Below are 17431 nucleotides of genomic sequence, written 5' to 3' on the forward strand. Positions count from 1 at the left end.
CAGACACCCATGGGCGTCTGGCAGCCGTTCTCCCACTTGTCCTTTCAGATCCAGCCAGTTACAGCTCATTCCTTTGGCTCACATTGTTCCTTAACGACATCACTTTTTCCATCTCCTTGATGGTGTTGTGCCCTTCTGCCTGAGCGTTGCCTCCCAGCTGACCTCCATCTCCCTGACACGCTGTGGTTTCCACGGCTCACTGGACCACACCATCTCTGGACAAGCAGAGATCTACTCAACTCATGGTCTGGGTCTTCCTCCACCCCCACCTTGTGCCTCCCTCCTCAAGGTAGCCTTGGTCCAAATGGGTGGGATGGGCCAGTCCCCTTCAGGTCACTGAGGGCCCTGGGTGCACCAGTCTTCCTCCAGGCACCAGCTCAAAGCCCCAACAATATCCTTTGGCTTCCATACAGACACGGAGACCTTCTGAGTCCCTGCCTGGGCCGGGTGCCCGAGCGCTGTGCCAGGATAGCTCTACCCCCCCCCCCTTCCTCATCTCCACTTTCAATGGGTCGAGAGCTGTTCCCTGATAGTCTTCTCTCCAAGCTCCCTTGTGAGCCAGCGTCACCAGACCTTGGACCCGCTTCCCACCTGAAGTGGAGCATCTGTCCATCCATGGCAAATCCAGATGCCGAGTCCCCGAACCTGCCCGGCGCCTTCCGTTCAGAGCTCCTCATTCATCCATGTGACAGCGTTTTCCTGAGCTCTAGCTGTACGCCAGCCCAGCCTTAGCAGCGCCTTCTGTTCTGATTCCCCCGTTGTTGCCTGGCTCTGCCCTCAGTCATTTTCTAGTGAGGGAGCATGGCCGAGAAGGAAAAGTTAGGGCCAGCCTGATCGAGGATTGAATCCTGGCTCCCGGTAAGAACTAAGAAGTTGCTCCTGGAGGAGCCTCTGTGTCTTCCTTTACAGAGCAGGAGTGGTCCCAGTCCTGTATGGTCAGGAGCACTAAGCAGATGCTTGTATGTACCTGGTATCGCATGTTTCTGGTATGAAGACAAGAAAGAGACCCAGACACTTAGCAGAAAGGAAAAAAAAAAAAAAAAAAAGAATGACAGAGTAAATAGCCTTCAGGGAGACCGGGTAAGGTGAAGGGGGCGGGGCGTGAGATCACTCTGGGGATTAGATAGAGCCCAGAAGGCTGTGCTCTCGGTGTGTGACGCCCCTTTCTCTGTTACCAGTCAAGCTTTGCCTAGCTGCACTGGAGGTACCACCACCTCTCAGGCTGGCCTTCGTGTCTGTCACCATGGAAGCAGATGGGAACAAAGTGGGATCCTCTTCACAGCCACTGTCTTGAAGGTGGTGAGCAGCTGCTGAGGAGCAGCAAGCCCAAACCTGATGCAGCCTGCCACCTTCTCCCTCGTCTCCCTTCAGTCCCATCCAAGGGAACCAGCTCTCCTCAGGCCCGACCCCAGCCAAGGTTGCTTTTCCCCACTCTCTCCACTGGAAATACTCGAGGACCACTTGGGCCTCACAAGGACATTGGCTGCTGATAAGCCGGTGAGTTCCTCTCAGAGGACAGACCAAGGCCCTTGTCTAATTGCATGGGCACCAGTCATCTGACATCACCAAGGCCAGAAGAAACAGGAAGCCAGGTGGCCCCATGGTCTGCTCCTGCAAGGTCACCCTGCTCCCAAAACCATAATTATGACCATCATCAGGGCAGAGGAACTAACGTAGGAGAGCAGCCCCAGACCCCAGGGCTAAGGGCATCTTCCCCGCAGACTCCCCACAGAGATTACTTGCCTCCCGCCCCCCGCCCCCCACCCCCCAGTTTCTGCTGGTCAGCTCATCTGTTGAGTTTGGGTCACGCCATAACTTGGTACGAGCTCAGAGTCCCAGAACTTCAGTGCCAGATGGGACAGACGTTTCGAAAACTCCCTCCTCATCATCCCGATAATATGCAAGTCCTCTCAAAGGGAATTTTTCCATAGGGAAAGGAAAGCGCTGGGTGAACCAGTGGAAAGATAGCCAGTGGATGGCCAGCATCTCCCTTGTGCTCCATCTTGCCTACCCTTCACTTCCAGAACCCTTCCCCATGGCTTCTTCATACTTGAACTTAATTCTACTTTCTTGATGAATCTGGGACCCAGGTGTCATCAAATTGTGGCTTTAAAAAAAATCAAGGGTGTTTTGGGGAAAACCCATTTCATAAAATTTCTAGATAAAAATATGAATACAAATAGAATATCTATAGATTCTAAATATATAATATTCCATCTCTTTTTGAAAACCTGGTCTGACAGGGCTGGATAAATGGCTCAGCAGTTAAAAGCGTATGCTGCTATTGTAGAATACCCAGGTTTGGTTCCCAGCACCTACACTGCAGTTCACAACCATTTAAATGTCAACACGTTCTTCTGGATCCAACACTTTCTTCTGTATCACGCACAAACACATGTAACACATACATACATGCAGACAAAAGCTCACACACATAAGATAAAAGTAAGTAAAACCTTAAAACATAGCCTAAATAACTGAATTCTGAATATGCATTCCCATGTTTGAATATTTTGAGAGAGAAAGAAATAGTGTGTGTGTGTGTGTGTGTGTGTGTGTGTGTGTGTGTGTGTGTGTATGCACCATACTCATGTAGACGCCAGAGGACATCTTTTATTGTCATTCATTTTCACAACACTGTCCATTTGTTTATTGTTTTTGTTTTGAGAAAAGGTCTCTCACTGGTCTGGACCTCACTAAGTGGAGACAGGGTCTCTCACTGGCTTGGACCTCACTCAGAAGGCTAAACTAGCTGGCCAGTGAAGCCCAAAGATCTATTTATCTCCACCTCCCCAGCCCTGGGATTACAAACGTGCACTATCCTGCCTGGTTTTTGTTAATATAGGTTGTGGGGCTAGAACTCAGGTCCTTGTGCCTGCAAAGCAAGAGATTTACTGACTGAGCTGTCTAACTCACCAAACAGGTTTCTTTCAAAAAGCTCTAATCTAGATGAGAATCTAACCAAGTAGAGGTTCAGGCTTGGAATGGGCCCTCTCTAGTCTGATCCGTTCATTTGACACATGCAGAACGTAAGGCACAAGTTTGAGATGTGCTCCCTTGGGTGAAGTTCAGCTCCTCTGTAACAGAGCTCAGTCTCAGCTCAGGGCTTTGAGTCCCGTCCCCCCCCCCCCCACACACACACACAGTGCTGCAGTGCCTGGGCCTCAAGGTAACCTGAGACCACTTTGGGAGCATCCCTGGCCTCAGAAGATCCTGCCAGGCTTGTTCCCAGGCTGCTTTGGTGTCCCTGCTCACACGTGTGTCTGGCTCACACGGCTGTTCCATTGGGCTGCTGCAAGGGGCTGATTAGGTGTAATTGCTTTGCTGGGAGCGAGCTATCTACTTAATAGAATCAGCTCCCAGTAATTAGCCTGCCACAGGCCCATTTCCTTTGCTGAAGCCCCAGGGCTACTGGGCATATTGCATGTTGGACCTCTGCAGGTGGCAGCATGTGGGGTGGATGTGGGTGGGCTTTGGTTTGGGGGTAGTCAAGAGAAAACACCACTGAGGAGATTCAGCAGCAAGAAGCCCAGAGCAACCCTTCTGAAGGCTGGGAGCCAGGGAGTTACAACATTCCAGGCTGGAGGGAGAAAGAGCCTGGCGTAGACAGACTGCTCCAGAAATGTTAGACTGAACCCACATGAATCTAGTATAGCCCCTGAACCCAATACACTCATTTCTTATAGACATACTATGTGTCAGGCATGATACTGGCTCCAAGAATGCTTCTAAAATGATCAATTAGACTATGTTTACATGCCCTCTTGACCATGAGGTCTTGACACAGGCATCACCATGCCCGGTAGTCTGTGCCTTCCTGGGAAGCCTGGAGAACACTCCATCTTATGCTGTGTTGATTGTTGGTTGCATTATTCCATGGATCACTGGTCCCTTCTTGACCCCACAGGACAAAGATAATCCCTCCTGGGGTGACAGCTCACATGGCCCCTGTATCTTTCTCTAGGCTGAACATCCCAAGTCCTCTCCTTTGTGCCATGAACATCATTCTGGAAAGGCCTCTCATTAATCTGGTTGACAGGCCTGGAACCTGCTCTTGTTTGTCAATTCTTTGCTTCCAATGCAGTCTGGAGCTCAGCGGATAGGCCTGTACAACTCCGGATCCTGTCTGAGCCAGAACAACTGTGATCTTGGACAGTCCCAGATTCCCCTCAACATGACACTTCCAACAAGGGCTATGATGGCACTTCATCCTCTTCCATTAAGGAGAAAGACACCCAGAGCCTTCCCTTGCCATCACACACACACACACACACACACACACACACACACACACACACGAACGCCCTGCCTGCCCAGCACCACTCAATACACACTGGCTGATTAATCATTGCGAGTGCTATTATAATTATTGTGTTTGGTGCTGAGAACAGGCTGCCTCTGCTTCTCAGAAGCCATAAACCTGCAAAGAAGGATTTCAAGATTTGTGAGCTGTTGACGACATCTCCGGCCTTTCTTTTCTTCAGCGGCTGTGTGTTTGTCCGGAAAGATGGGCCATGGCCACACTTGGATCTCTCCGGAAGACAATCTGGGGACTTGATTCCTGCAATGAAAGTGGTAAGTGCAGGAACTTATCTTGTGGTTATAGATAGGGCAGCCAGGAGAGCTGGGCATGAGTCCCAGCTCTGGCCCTGTGTGCTTTAAGGTGTTTAGGGTATTCAGGCCCCTTGTCGAGTCTCGGTTTCTACATAGATACTAGAGATCTAAGCATTTCTCTGGCTTTGATTATGTAATTTAATTACAGGAAAGAGAATGGGTAGAGTGGAAAATGTGAAGGCTTAGAAGATAGAGGATGGGGAGGGGACCAGGACAGAGACTGAAAGAGTAAGGCTCACAAGCTCCTGCACACACATGCACACATGCGTGCTCATGCTCACATATGGCAGGCTGGAGAAGAGTCACTGTTTTTCTCTGGGTCTTACATGTTGTCGTCTGCCTGAGATCACAGTAATGGCTGAGTCCACCCTCTGTCCCTGCTTCAAGAGTGAGGATGCAGAAGATCTAAAGAAGAAAGGAAAAGAGAGAAAAGGAGGAGGCCATGGAGAAAATAGGGAGGCCTGGAAACGACATTGCAATCAGAAAGTGAGTAATAGCAAAGCTGGGGAGGAAGTGGGCAAGCTCCCACACTGCCAGGGAGAAGAGAAACCAAGATAGCCTGCTGAGGACAAGCAGCAGGATTTAGGAACACATGGGGAGGGTGTGTGGATACACTGTGACCACTTCTGGGTATGGGTCCTAGCCACAGCTCCCAGCATATCCTAGAGCACCCACAGATGAGAATGCTCACTGCAGGCAGCACACAGACAGAGAAAGAAGGGCTCTCTAGTGGGGGAATGGGGACAACCAGACATGGGACAGGAAGTTTAGGGTGAGGACCTAATATTTATGCAAATGGCGGTCAGGTGCAAGCCTGAGATTCCTGGTAGGGTTTCCAGTTGGTCCTCACTCTGACTAGGAGCTAGGATTTTGCACCCTTTGAGTCTGAGCCCTCATCATCCCAGATCGAAGTAGCCTTTTTCCCTAGGCCACACAACCCAGCTAGAGCAGGACTGAGAGAGCCAGGTGTTCAGCTTCCCAGCCCAGTTCCACCCCAACAGCCCACAGAGCCCGGCTTTGCTAACACTTGCCTTTTGTGTTTGACTTGGGCTTGAGATGTTAAACAAACAGTGGCTCTTGACAAATGCAAGCCGTTGCTGTGGGACCAGTTATGCTCTGGAAAGTCAAGTTAATCCCCCACTTCACTGCCTCCGGAGATACACCAAGAAACCCCTCAGTCACACCCACAACCCGCCGTTCAGGGCTATGACTTTGGCGCGGCACCCTGTAGTAGCGATCCCTGTTTTTCTGCCTTTGTCCTGAACCCTGGCCCCCTCACTACTCAGGCCTTCCCTGGCTGATACTGGGATGACTCTAGACCCTTTCCCCTGCCTCTGCTTGCTTCTATGAAACCCCAGGTCACACCAACCCACCAGGTGATTGGAGCCAGCAAGAAGGGCTCAAGGAAAGTTTTCAAAGTACCTTCTCTGTCTCGACTGTTGTGCTAAAAAGCTAAAGCCCACACCTATAAGGAGTTGGGGAAAGGCTTGTCCCTATCCTGCTCTAACTTATACTCTGCTCTAGACAAATGAACTAGAACTTCCCCCAAGGCTCTGTGCTAGCTCATAACTGATGGGTCAGGCCTTGAACCAGGTTTGTCTGACTCCAGGTCAGCATCTCCCTGCTTATCTCCCTGGTCCTCCCTTGGTCTCCAACCTAACTGTCCATGCAGCAGGGATCAGAAGTAATGGACTGGAGCATCTCTGTGCCTCCATCCCTCAGGTTCACATACCTGATCATTGTAAAGTGAACAAGAGCATCATTGGGTCACAGCTAATGCTGTATTTCTCAGAAATAGAAACTGAGGCGGAGAGGCCACAAAGCTTCCCCCAGTTCACCCAGGAGCATTAGCATCATGACCCAGGCCTCATGCTATGCAGCATGCTCCTTAGCCCTTCAGACACTTGACTCTGTCTTTGCCCTTCTCTTCCCTGGCAAGACTTGCTCCAGTTTGAGAAGCATCTTGTCTGTAGGCATGGAAGCAGGATGCTGAGGTTTTTCTGTCCCAGACTCTACTGTCTGAGTCCCTTTATCACTCAATCTGCCTGCAAATCCAGCAGAGACAGGACTGTTCTGGGTCTTGGCTTGTGTCCCAAGGTCCTAAGGAAATGTGTAGTGTGTCTTTGATATACAAAGCATTATGGGAAGAACAGTACTGTAAAAGGTTCTCTACCCAGGAAAAGATATCAAGTCAATAGGGAAGTCACAGTGCAGATATCTACTTGGCAAGAGGAATTGAAGCTCAGAAGTCCATAGAGGCACAAAGTACAGGACCCTTGTCAAAGTAGCTGGTTTTTCTTATGGGCGTGGGACTGGAAAGTGTTTCATGGAGATAGTAGCCTTTGGGTTGGGTCTTAAAGCCTAAGCTGGATGGCATAAGAAGGTAGAAGAGGCAAGGAGGTACCAGCATCCCAACTGATGGGAGCCCTGGAGCCCTTGGAGTCTCATGAAACATGAGAGGACACAGATGTGTTCAGAGATTACGGACGGATGGAGTAGCATGTTCAGCTGGAAATGACTGTGTCTAATGTTTAGTACACAATAAAGCATGACAGGGAATGACAAAGTCTAAACAATTTACCCTAACCTTGTTGCTGCCTCATTCCTCAGAAACTTGTCTTCAAAGAAGTGGCTATTCCCTTTTTGCCCAATTCTCAAGAGGCCCGAGTAAACAGATGCAATCAGGCCGGGAAGGTCATGGGATGTTATAAGTGAAAGGCATGTTGATGTTTTCTGGTCCAAACCCTCCACTTAGGGATATAAAACTCGAGGAGCAGGCAAGGGAGCGGCTGACCTCTCATGCTGCAGTAAACACAGACAGAGACAGGTCGACTTTGGGTGGACATGGACAGGTCCAAGGGTCCTGTACAGAAGGAACCAAGCAACGCTGTCAAATCTTTGGTACAACCCAACCCAGGTCACCAGAAAGAAGATGGATGAGGTCATCCCCGCTGTCCCAGGGGCTAACCAAAAACCTTGACTGTTGCCAGCAAGTGCCTAAATCACAACCCTCTCTCCATAAGGAACAGGATGTTTGGGGAGACCCAAGCTGTCCTCTGGAACTCAGGGCATGACATGTAGGTGGTCGGTCCCATCCATAATGGATGCCGCCCAAGCTGCCATCCTACTCACGGCAGGACCTTCACTACTGTCCTTACTGCCCAAGCCTCCGTTTCCTAATCTGGAACACAAGAAGGCTGAGTGAGATGGTCTGTAAGAGTCCTTCGAGTTCTCAAGAGCCACGGTGAGAACAAGCTCCATCAAAATTAATAATAAGTGCTCTGCCCCAAAGACGGGTTTTCCCCTGTCCTGACGCTTTTTCACGTAATAATATCGCCTTTCTTTTGTATAGCAGTCGAAGGCTGGCAGTCAGAAGTGGGAAAACCCGGACAGCATTCCTTCCAAAGCCCAGCTCTAGGGAGTAGCTTGCACATTCAGGCAGGCTGTGGCAGAACTGGTTTCTGGGGTGATTTTGACCGGAAACCAGCACATCAAGAGCACACTGAGCTGAATTTGTACCCCACCCATGGGAAGCTGGGAAGGGCATGACTTTTCTTCCTGCAGCCAAAGAATGCCAGGGACAGAAATACCCAACAGGCTGCGTCCAAGGCCAAGGGAAAACAGTTTGTTTCATCAACAAGTTGAAACCCTTCCTTCATGCGAGAGGGGACATGGGTGCTTGGAATTCAAGGTCCTCTCTGTCAGGCTGTGGTCCAGACACCCGAGTCTTAAGAGAGTAAAGGTCACCAAAGAGCTTCAAGTTCTTCCTCACACACATATGGTTTTCTTTGATTGCTTAAAGCTAACTGCTCAGGAGACTAGTACATGCTGATCAAACCCATTTTAGAGAAGGAAAAAGAAACGACACTCAAGAACTTAAGGAGAAGAGTGTGAGCTTAAGAAACAAAGAGGTGGAAGTCTCTTCTCAGCTCAGTGACCCTAAGTGATTGCATTGCCTTCAGCCTCAGTTTTCCCATCTATAAAACTGTCCTACGTAAAAGCAGACCCACTTTTGAGGACCAAGGTAAAGGTTAGGATTGTGAGTGTGGCATACTCCGAAAGACACGAGGATGCATCCTTGTGGAATGAACGGGCTGTTAGCTCTTCTGAGGGCTTTTGGACACAGAGTGGTGTCTGGCAGTGACATCCCAGCCCAGAACGTGGCAGATGGTGCCCTCCCTTGCTTGCTACCTCCCCAGCCACGGGGTTTGGGCCTCTTCCATGTCTCTCTATGTGGCCTATGCCAGGGTCCCGTGAAGGGCTGTTTGACCCTCCTTGGCACTGGGATTTGCATTCCAATCATTCTGCTCTCTCAGCCCATCCATGTCCGGAGCTGTTTGGAGCTGAGTAAGGCCCCAGGGATCATCTACCATGACAACTCACGGAAGAGATAAGGACATGAGGCTCCAAGTGGGGCAGCAGTAACACTTTGCCCAGGTTCCCACTTCATCTCCACAGACCCCCCCCCCCGCCACGTTGACAAATGAAGAAATAGAGGCAGAGGGACCCCTGCCCCAGTTTCTCCAGAATGTCAGTGAGTCATTAGGTCTGGACACCCACCCGCAGCCCCGATTTCAGCTGGATCCTCACCTGCTCCTCTGTGCCTTGAGGTGGTATCCCGTGTTTTCTATGCCGCCCAGCCCAAGTCCTGCCTGTCATGCTGGGGCAGGACCAGAGCCATAGATAATCAAGACGGAGCAGGTGGCCTCAGCCAGTCGCCAGTGCCTGGTGTTAACCTGGGAAGGAACTCTGTGTCAAGAGAGAAGGCTTCCCCTTGAGTCTTGGCTCACATGTACCCTGGGCCACAGCAAATCTTGCCAGTTAAGATAAGCCAGGGGCTGGAACACAGGGAAGGAAGTGTGACCTGGGGGGGGGGTTGACTGAGCCCCAGTCCTATCACCAGTGTGCCCTGTGTCACTTCACCTCCTATGCCTCAGTTTCCTCATCCATGTGCTAAGGAGTGGGCCAGTAGCGCCCAAGGTCCCCTCCATTCTCAGCACCGTGACTGGGGCAAAGGGCAAAGGCTCTTCTCTCTCCTCTTTCTGCCCCTTTTCACGACATTTGTGTCTGCGGCTTTCCAAGTTTCCCTGCCTCAGTCTGTCCCTCTCTTTGCATCTTTTCTGCCAGATCCCCTTTTCCTGTGTCTGTGTGGACCTCTGGTTTGTCTCCTCCATCACACACACACACACACACACACACACACACACACACACACACACACCCCTGCCCTCAGTCCTCTCCCTTCCCTGTAGTTATCTGTTTTCCTGCCTAGTTTTCTCTGGGGCTGGCGGGCTGGATCTCTGTCTCCTTCTCTCTCTCTCTCTCTCTCTCTCTCTCTCTCTCTCTCTCTCTCTCTCTCTCTNCTCTCTCTCTCTCTCTCTCTCTCTCTCTCTCTCTCTCTCTCTCTCTCTCTCTCTCTCTCTCTCTCTCTCTCTCTCTCTCTCTCTCTCTCTCCTCCCCTCCCTCCCTCTCCTATCTTGCTCTCCCCCCTCTCTCGTTCTCCCTCTCTCTCTCCCGCCTCTGTCCTGCCCGGGTTCTCCCGCTCGCTCCCCCTTCCCTCCCCGCCCTCGGCGCGGCTCCCCAGTCCTTATTTGGCTGGGCGGGAGGGCAGGCGGGAGGTGGCGGCCGGCGGCCGGGGGGCGGGCGCGGGGGCGGGCGGAGGAGGGCGGTGGGTGGTGCTGAAGGGACAGCTCCGCGGCGGCCGGCAGCGGCGGCGGCGGCGGCGGCGGCCCCGGAGTGCGGAGCTGGTGCCCGGCGTGGAGATCCGCGAGCGCAGCCATGCCCCAGGCCGCCTCCGGGGCAGCAGCAGCGGCGGCGGCCGGGGCCGGGGCGCGGGCCGGAGACGCCGGGGGGCCGGCGACAACCCGGGAGGGACGATGAAGCGGCAGAATGTGCGCACGTTGGCGCTCATCGTGTGCACCTTCACCTACCTGCTGGTGGGCGCCGCGGTGTTCGACGCGCTGGAGTCGGAGCCGGAGATGATCGAGCGGCAGCGGCTGGAGCTGCGGCAGCTGGAGCTGCGGGCGCGCTACAACCTCAGCGAGGGCGGCTACGAGGAGCTGGAGCGCGTCGTGCTGCGCCTCAAGCCGCACAAGGCCGGCGTGCAGTGGCGCTTCGCCGGTTCCTTTTACTTCGCCATCACCGTCATCACCACCATCGGTAACTACACTCGCCGCCGCGCCGGAGGGGACGGGGGCGGGGACCTGGGAATGCTGGGGAGCCGCCCGCGGTTGGGGGGTCCCTGCGGAGCTGGGCGGGCCGCCGAACCCGCGCGCTCCCAGCGGCCGGGGCTCAACCGGCGTGTCTGCTTTGCTGGGGGACCCCTGACTCCGACCTATCTCCAGCCCGGCTAGCCCTAACTTGGCCCTACCGGGCTGTGCGAAGACCCCAGGGGACTCAAGTGTGTGAGAGGGACAGGAGCAGCCGGCCCGAGGCTCGGGAGGAGGGGTGTGGCCGGGCTAGGCCCTGGGGCTGGGCACCTAGAGTGAACCCAGCGTGCCACTCCTCCGTGTCCCTGACGTTGGGTTTAGGCACCCGGGTGTCCACACCTGCTGGGCTGTGGGGAGGCACGTAGATGCCAGAACGCTGCACTCCGCGACACACGGGCCACTCTCTATCCGCGGCTGAGTGCTGCTGGGGAGGGGGGTGGGGTGCGTGTGTCCGTGTGGGTGTGGGTGTGGGTGTGTGAGTGTGTCCACCTCCACGAGTTTGGGCCGCACCAGACAGGGCCTGTAATTCTCTGAAGGCAGCAGAGCAGGGGCTGAACGCCAGATTCGGTCCTGTTAGGTTTCTTTCCCGGTGTCCCAGAGAAACAGTCACCCTACAGAAATGGCTCCACTTCTTTTCCAAGGCCAGGACAGATCACCCTGTAGGAGGCTACCCGCACACCCAGACCCTCTGAGAACATGGCACACAGGTACACAGAGAGAGAGAGAGAGAGAGAGAGAGAGAGAGAGAGAGAGAGAGAGAGAGAGAGAGAGAGAGAGAGAACACAAATAGATGTCTGTCAGAAAAGGCATCTCCTGCCAGGCCCTTCACCAAGCTGTTGAGGTGTCAGCGCCCAGCCAGGATCACACACCTTAACCATCCCCAGGACCCTGGACTTGCAGTCCAGATCCATGGCTAACCCTCTCCATGACCGACCTTGGGCAAGTCCCTTCTCCTGCCTGAATCTTGGGCTCATGTCCCAACACGTAGAGGTTGGCCAAAATGATGTCAAGGGCTCTTCCCAGCCCCGACGTGCTTAGACTCGGAGATTGAGAACCCACCTTCCCCCAAAGCCACTGGGATGCCTCCAGGAGCTTATTCCTCCATCTTCCCCTCTCCTTCTCATCCTGACCCCCACCCCCTGCCTTGGCTGAACTCCCAGGGGCTCATTGCCATTTGGCAAAACCCATTAGAAGATGGCAGTGTTTTCCTGGGAGTCAACAGGAGTGGAAGCGGGTTAAAGACAGAGCTGGACACTGTCTTACCCACTGCAGAATTCCATTCCGAGGCTCGGGCGCTCTTCAACTGCAGAGAGAGGAACACCCAGACACTACCCAAAGAGCAGGTTTGGTCTAGGGCCCCTTCCCTCCATATCCCGCTGCCACTAGCCCAGGATTTCACAGCAGGTTAGCTGTCTGTAAATCAGAGCGGACCTGTGTATGCCTCTCTCTGTCTTCCCACACCAGTTCCCCAGTTAGTGCAACTTTCCTCTGAGTCCCGGGTTTCCTGCTTCAGCTTAACCTCCCTGCTGACCTCCTTGCTTCCAGCCTCATACCCACGGCAAAATGACGTCCCTGGGACAATGCTTCCAGGGAAAAACAAACACAAAACTCCCAAAGCTCAGCTGTCCCAGCCTGCTTCAGCAAAGCTCACATGGCTACCCACTGCCCATGCTCCTTGCCCTACCTCCACCTCCAGGCCTGACTTTATTTCTTAATTCTTATTTGGATGGCATCTCTCTGTGGCTTCCACATTAACCCTCAGAGGATACTTAATATGTTTCTAGCCAGTAACACCTTTTCTTCTGCATTCCCTTTGCTATCTAATCTAGCTCTCTAGGTCCAGTTCAACCCCCCCCCCAACACACACACCCTTGGAAACCTCACAGGGCCACTGCCCTTGAAGACTGCAGCAGGACTCATTGGTAAAATGACATAGGTGACCCAGTATGGGCTCTTTTAAATGCTTATTTACATCCTAAGGGGTGTGTTTTGTTAATGTCCCTGTAGGCAAAGCGTGTCTCTCTGACTTTGAGGGCTAGCTAGGTGCCCAAGAACCGTGAGCACTAGAGAATGCTATCGATGGATTTAATGTGTGCAGAAATGACAGGTGCTACCCTTCCCCTCCAACCGTGTTGTTGCTTTCCAAATTGTCCAGGGTTCTTACTTAGAGAGATGCTCTAAACTGGGACTAGCAGCCTAACACCCTTCTGCTGGTATTTATACAGTGCTGGTCAAGAAGAAAAACACCATCAGACTGGCAATGCCTACTCCCTACACTACCCAACCAACCCTGGATTATTTTTTTTTTTTTTTTTTTTTTTTTTTTTTTATCACCTCTCAATTTGGTTATGCCACCTAGCTGGAAGCTGTCGTTGGGATAGTGATGAGATGTCTGGAAGGGACTCTGTGAGAATGTTGTTAGCCTGATCCTGACCCGTTGCCTCCATGGGAACATCCTGCGGCCAATCCTACTGGCTAAGGCTGGATGAATGACAGAGCCAGCATCTATTGGCCACAATGGTGTTATCACTTGGTTGGATCTTAGCCCTCACAACTCAGTGTGGGATTTTTAGCTCTGTTACTCCGAGCAGTGGGTACAGGTCAGGGAAGAGAAGGGCTCTCCTGCCCAGAGCCACCAAGCTGATGGGCAGAGGACTGAAAAGAAGCTGGCACTTCTGACTCCACACCCAGGGCTGTGTCCCTGCTGGCCTCTTGGCTGCTTCCTTTGCCGCCATATGCTATGAAGCCCAGGCCCAGCCTGGCAGAGCTACCAAGTGCCCAGTGATGCCAACTTGCAGGATGCTCACGAACAGCCCTGATTGGTTGAAGGTCAGCAGGATCTAACTTAGTCATTCACCTGGTTAGTCACATTCTCCACTCCCACCCCCTCATGCCTGGCCTCGCAGCTAGGGAACCCTTCCTTCCCTGCTCCCCAAGTTCACCAGACACAAATGGAAACTCTTTCCTTGGGAAACCTCGCCCTCCCTAGCCGTTGAGTCATCAAACTCCTCCAGGCCCCAGCCCCCTCTATTCATAGCCTAAAGCTGTCAGAGGAGGAAGGGGCCTGGGGATCAGCTGGCGCCATCACCTCCTCCTACAGAGAAGGCAGGGGCCGGGGAGGAGGCCAGGAGTCACACAGAGGGGGTACAAAATCTGACTCCCAGGCCCTCGGGTACATCTTTACCTGTTATTACTTGTTTAGTTCTATTTGTTTGTTTTACAATACTGGGGGACCTCCTGCATGCCAGGCAAGCATTCTACCACTGAACTCCATCCTGCTATTTCTATTGCCACAGTAGCCACAATAGCAATGGCAGCCTCCCTTTATTATCTACGCTCCGGAAGGCTCTATCTGGACACTTCATTTGTATTCGCTTGTTAAGTTCTGCCAGTCCTCCAAAGCTGACCTTATTACCCCCACTCTTCAGCTAAGCCACAGAAGACTGTAAGTCAGCCGCTCGCCCGTGGCCTTCAGAGCTTGGGAGCATAGCACCTGGACAGACTCAACAGACCCATGACTCTTGCTGGTTGTTTCTTTCTCCATCTCAAACCCAGCTCAGATCCGTGGATGACAAGGCACCAAGATATCCAAGCTGGTTCGTCCCTAACCGGGCGTCCCAGAAGAAGGGAGTCTCTTGTTGCCAGCCTGCCATTCTCTCATTGCCTAATGACCCAACAGACAGATCTCTGCCTGGCACCTGGTTGTCCCCGAGGCCATGTGGGGTTCACAGGTGCTGGTTCTCTCACAGCAGGCCTGGGAATTTTTCTGGCTCTAAGGCAACGAGAGCCCAGGTGATAGATCCGTTGATGGAGCCCAGGCAGGAAGCCTGTGCTGTTGCTCTCTGGCTCCGAGCCCGACCTCCCGCTGAGCACAGCCTCCTGTGGCTAGCTATGCCTCACGGTGACCCTAGAACTGAATTCAAGCAGGTGGCCCCAAAGAGGGAAACTGTGCCCTTTATATCTTTCCCAGAAGAGACCTGCCACTTCCCAAATCACAGAGCCCTATAATAAAAGAATGAGAGGTGATATTAGGGAACACCCAACCACTCAGAGAGGTCAGTAACTTGCCCTAGGTTACACAGCAAGTTGAGCACTTGATGGAACCCATGATCAGCCTGTTATCTTCACACTGTGCAGCTCTCAGCATTACTCCCCCATCCTCGGCTCTTTGCCTACAGGCCAGCCCTTCTACCTTGACTCCACAAGCCCTGACCTGGAAACCAGAGTTTCCACCTTCTCACCCCACCTTCTCTCCCCTACCATGACCTGCCCAAGCTATTAAATCTCTCAGATCTCATTTTGTCAGTTATAAAATGAGAATGAAATTATCAGCAGGAAATAATACTTTCATGCAAAGGACGCGCCTGGTAGAGTTGACGTTTATGATATCTGTTATGTTTACTATCATTAATGTTACTGTTCATGGAGTATGCCTTCCCCCATGGAGGAGCCCCCTCTCTCTCTTTCTGTCTCTCTCTTCGGGGTTACCATGGCAGAGCTACCTTCTTCGGGAACAGGGTTTGCGAGGTGAGGGGGTAAGAGAAGAGTGGGGGGAAAGGTCCAAGAAGCTAGCACATCCTTTTGTCTTACCCTCCTGAGATCCTACCCAGGGTCCCCTTTTCCTTCCGCAGGCCTGGAGCATGTGGTTCAAGAACTTTGCTACCTCTCCTGAGCAGGCAGACCCCCAGAAAGTGAGTGAGGAAGACTGAAGTCCCTGCGCTAGGAGAACTTGTTACAGATTGGAGCAAGACAGAAAAAAATTAGAGTCCCGTCGGCTCCGTTACTGGTCCTCTATGACCTCAGTTTCCTCCTCTAAAAGTGGGTATATTTGACTGGAGGTCCTCCTGCTTGCCCATCCCGTTCCCACACATTCCAGTGGGGAGCTGGAGGTGTTAGAGGGAGAGGAGGCGAGGACAGGACAGAAATAGTAGACACACGACTGGCCACAGTGAGGACAGGACAAACACAATACGTGTTTCCACAGGAAAACATAAACAAGCACAGATGAATGCAATGTGGATCGCCACTACAGACAGCTTTCAGATGGCAGCACACCCCATGGGCCTGCAGTCGATTTTATAATAATTTTTAAAAAACCGAAAATGATGTCCCTGTAGCCAGCCAGCAGCCGGGGGAGAAAGCAAGCTCCAACCGAGGTCACGATCTTGCCAGTCCAGGCAAACCTCTACAGGGACCCAGGGTGGACAACCCCTCTTCCACCCTGCATCCTGGCTGTGGGCTCAGGAAATTGACATGTGTCTGCAACAGGCCAGGCTCTGCCTGCTTGCTGTTCAGAACCAGTGTTCCCACACTGCCCTGCTCATAGAGATTTGGAAATTTGCCTAAGACACTACAGAAATAAATGTCAGCCCCAGGACTCACCCCCGCCTCCCCCCACCTCCCAGGCCTGTGTGTGTATGGGCATCTTTTCTGAGAGCCGTTCTTCCCATGGAGTCCCTGCGGTTTCTTCTATGTGAACCTGTGTACGATAGAGAATGGGTGCCAGGGTGAATGCAGGGCAGCGGGACTATTACCCAGAGCAGTGTGCCCAGAGAATTAGCTCAACCCTCTCTTGTGTGGTGCCCACAGAATGCGAGAAGGGTCTTACTAAAGGCCATACAGTTAGCATCAGAGCTGGGCTTGGAGCCCTGTTTTCTGACCCCTCCGATAGCCTCTGGTCCTCAGAGAGCCACATGACAAATGCCTGTCGTGGCTGCACAGAGAGCAGTTGAGCACCCAGCTGCCGCCGCAGCCTCCCAGGCCACGCATGCTCTCTTGCTGTTCAGAAACTGCCTGTGCTTGGACAGCTGCCAGGGGTCTCCTGGGACCAGCCCCTCACCTGGAACTGCCCAGGCCCTGGCAACTGCCACAGGCCAATTCTTCGCTTTCTTGTTGGCTACTGTGCCTGAGGCATGGCTGAGAGTAGGCAACGCCTCCTTTTCTGGGGGCCTCTTTGTAGCAGAGCCAGGGCAAGGCTGGTCTTCTAGTCTCGGTCTTCACAAAGGGTTTGCTTGTTTGTTTGTTTGTTCCGAGACAGGGTCTCATTATGTAGTTCCTGCCGTCCAAGAACTCAATGTGTAGACCAAGCTGCTGCCCTCAAACACACAGATATCAAAGGTGGCTACCACTACGCCTGGCACAAAAGGGGTTTCTTACGACTCCCGTACCCACTTCTGTTTCCTCCAGTGACATAGCAAAGTCCCTTTAAAAGGAATGGACAGTAGGAACATGGCCTTGGTACCCATGTTCTCTGTGTGTGTGTCTCTGTCTCTAACCCCCACCCTGCACCGCTGCCACCATCTCTCCTGCCCACAGGGGAGCACCTGTCTCCCTAGGGAGTTAGTTTTTGTCTGACTTCCCATCTTGAGTCAGGCTTCACATAGGGCTTCCCTAAGTCAGTGTTTCTCCCGTGAAGGGCGGGCCCTGGGTGCGCCCTGATGGAAATGCAGATTCTGAATCAGAAGCTGTGTGAAACACAGCCTGAGAGTCTGCATTTATAACAAGCCCCAAGGGACGCCGATGCTAGAAAGCTATGAGCCACACTGCTTAGAATCCAATTAGTCGTAAGTCATACAAAGATTCCAAAAATATCCACCGACGTGGAATGA

At 52.7% G+C, this 17431-nt stretch overlaps 1 protein-coding gene across 1 annotated transcript in view; it reads left to right on the top strand.

The window, feature by feature from the left end:
- Positions 1-10317: 10317 nt before the first annotated feature.
- Positions 10318-17431, top strand: part of Kcnk3 (potassium two pore domain channel subfamily K member 3) — a 35953-nt gene continuing 28839 nt past the window's right edge. Inside the window, exon 1 of the mRNA XM_050128556.1 lies at positions 10318-10773. Within this exon, the coding sequence (XP_049984513.1) occupies positions 10491-10773 (283 nt within the window). The 5' untranslated portion in view covers positions 10318-10490. The remainder of the gene's footprint in view (positions 10774-17431) is intronic.

Source organism: Alexandromys fortis, unplaced genomic scaffold (assembly GCF_014885135.2).
Source record: "Alexandromys fortis isolate MF-2015 unplaced genomic scaffold, M_Fortis_MF-2015_v1.1 scaffold_304, whole genome shotgun sequence".
Lineage (NCBI taxonomy): Eukaryota > Metazoa > Chordata > Mammalia > Rodentia > Cricetidae > Alexandromys > Alexandromys fortis.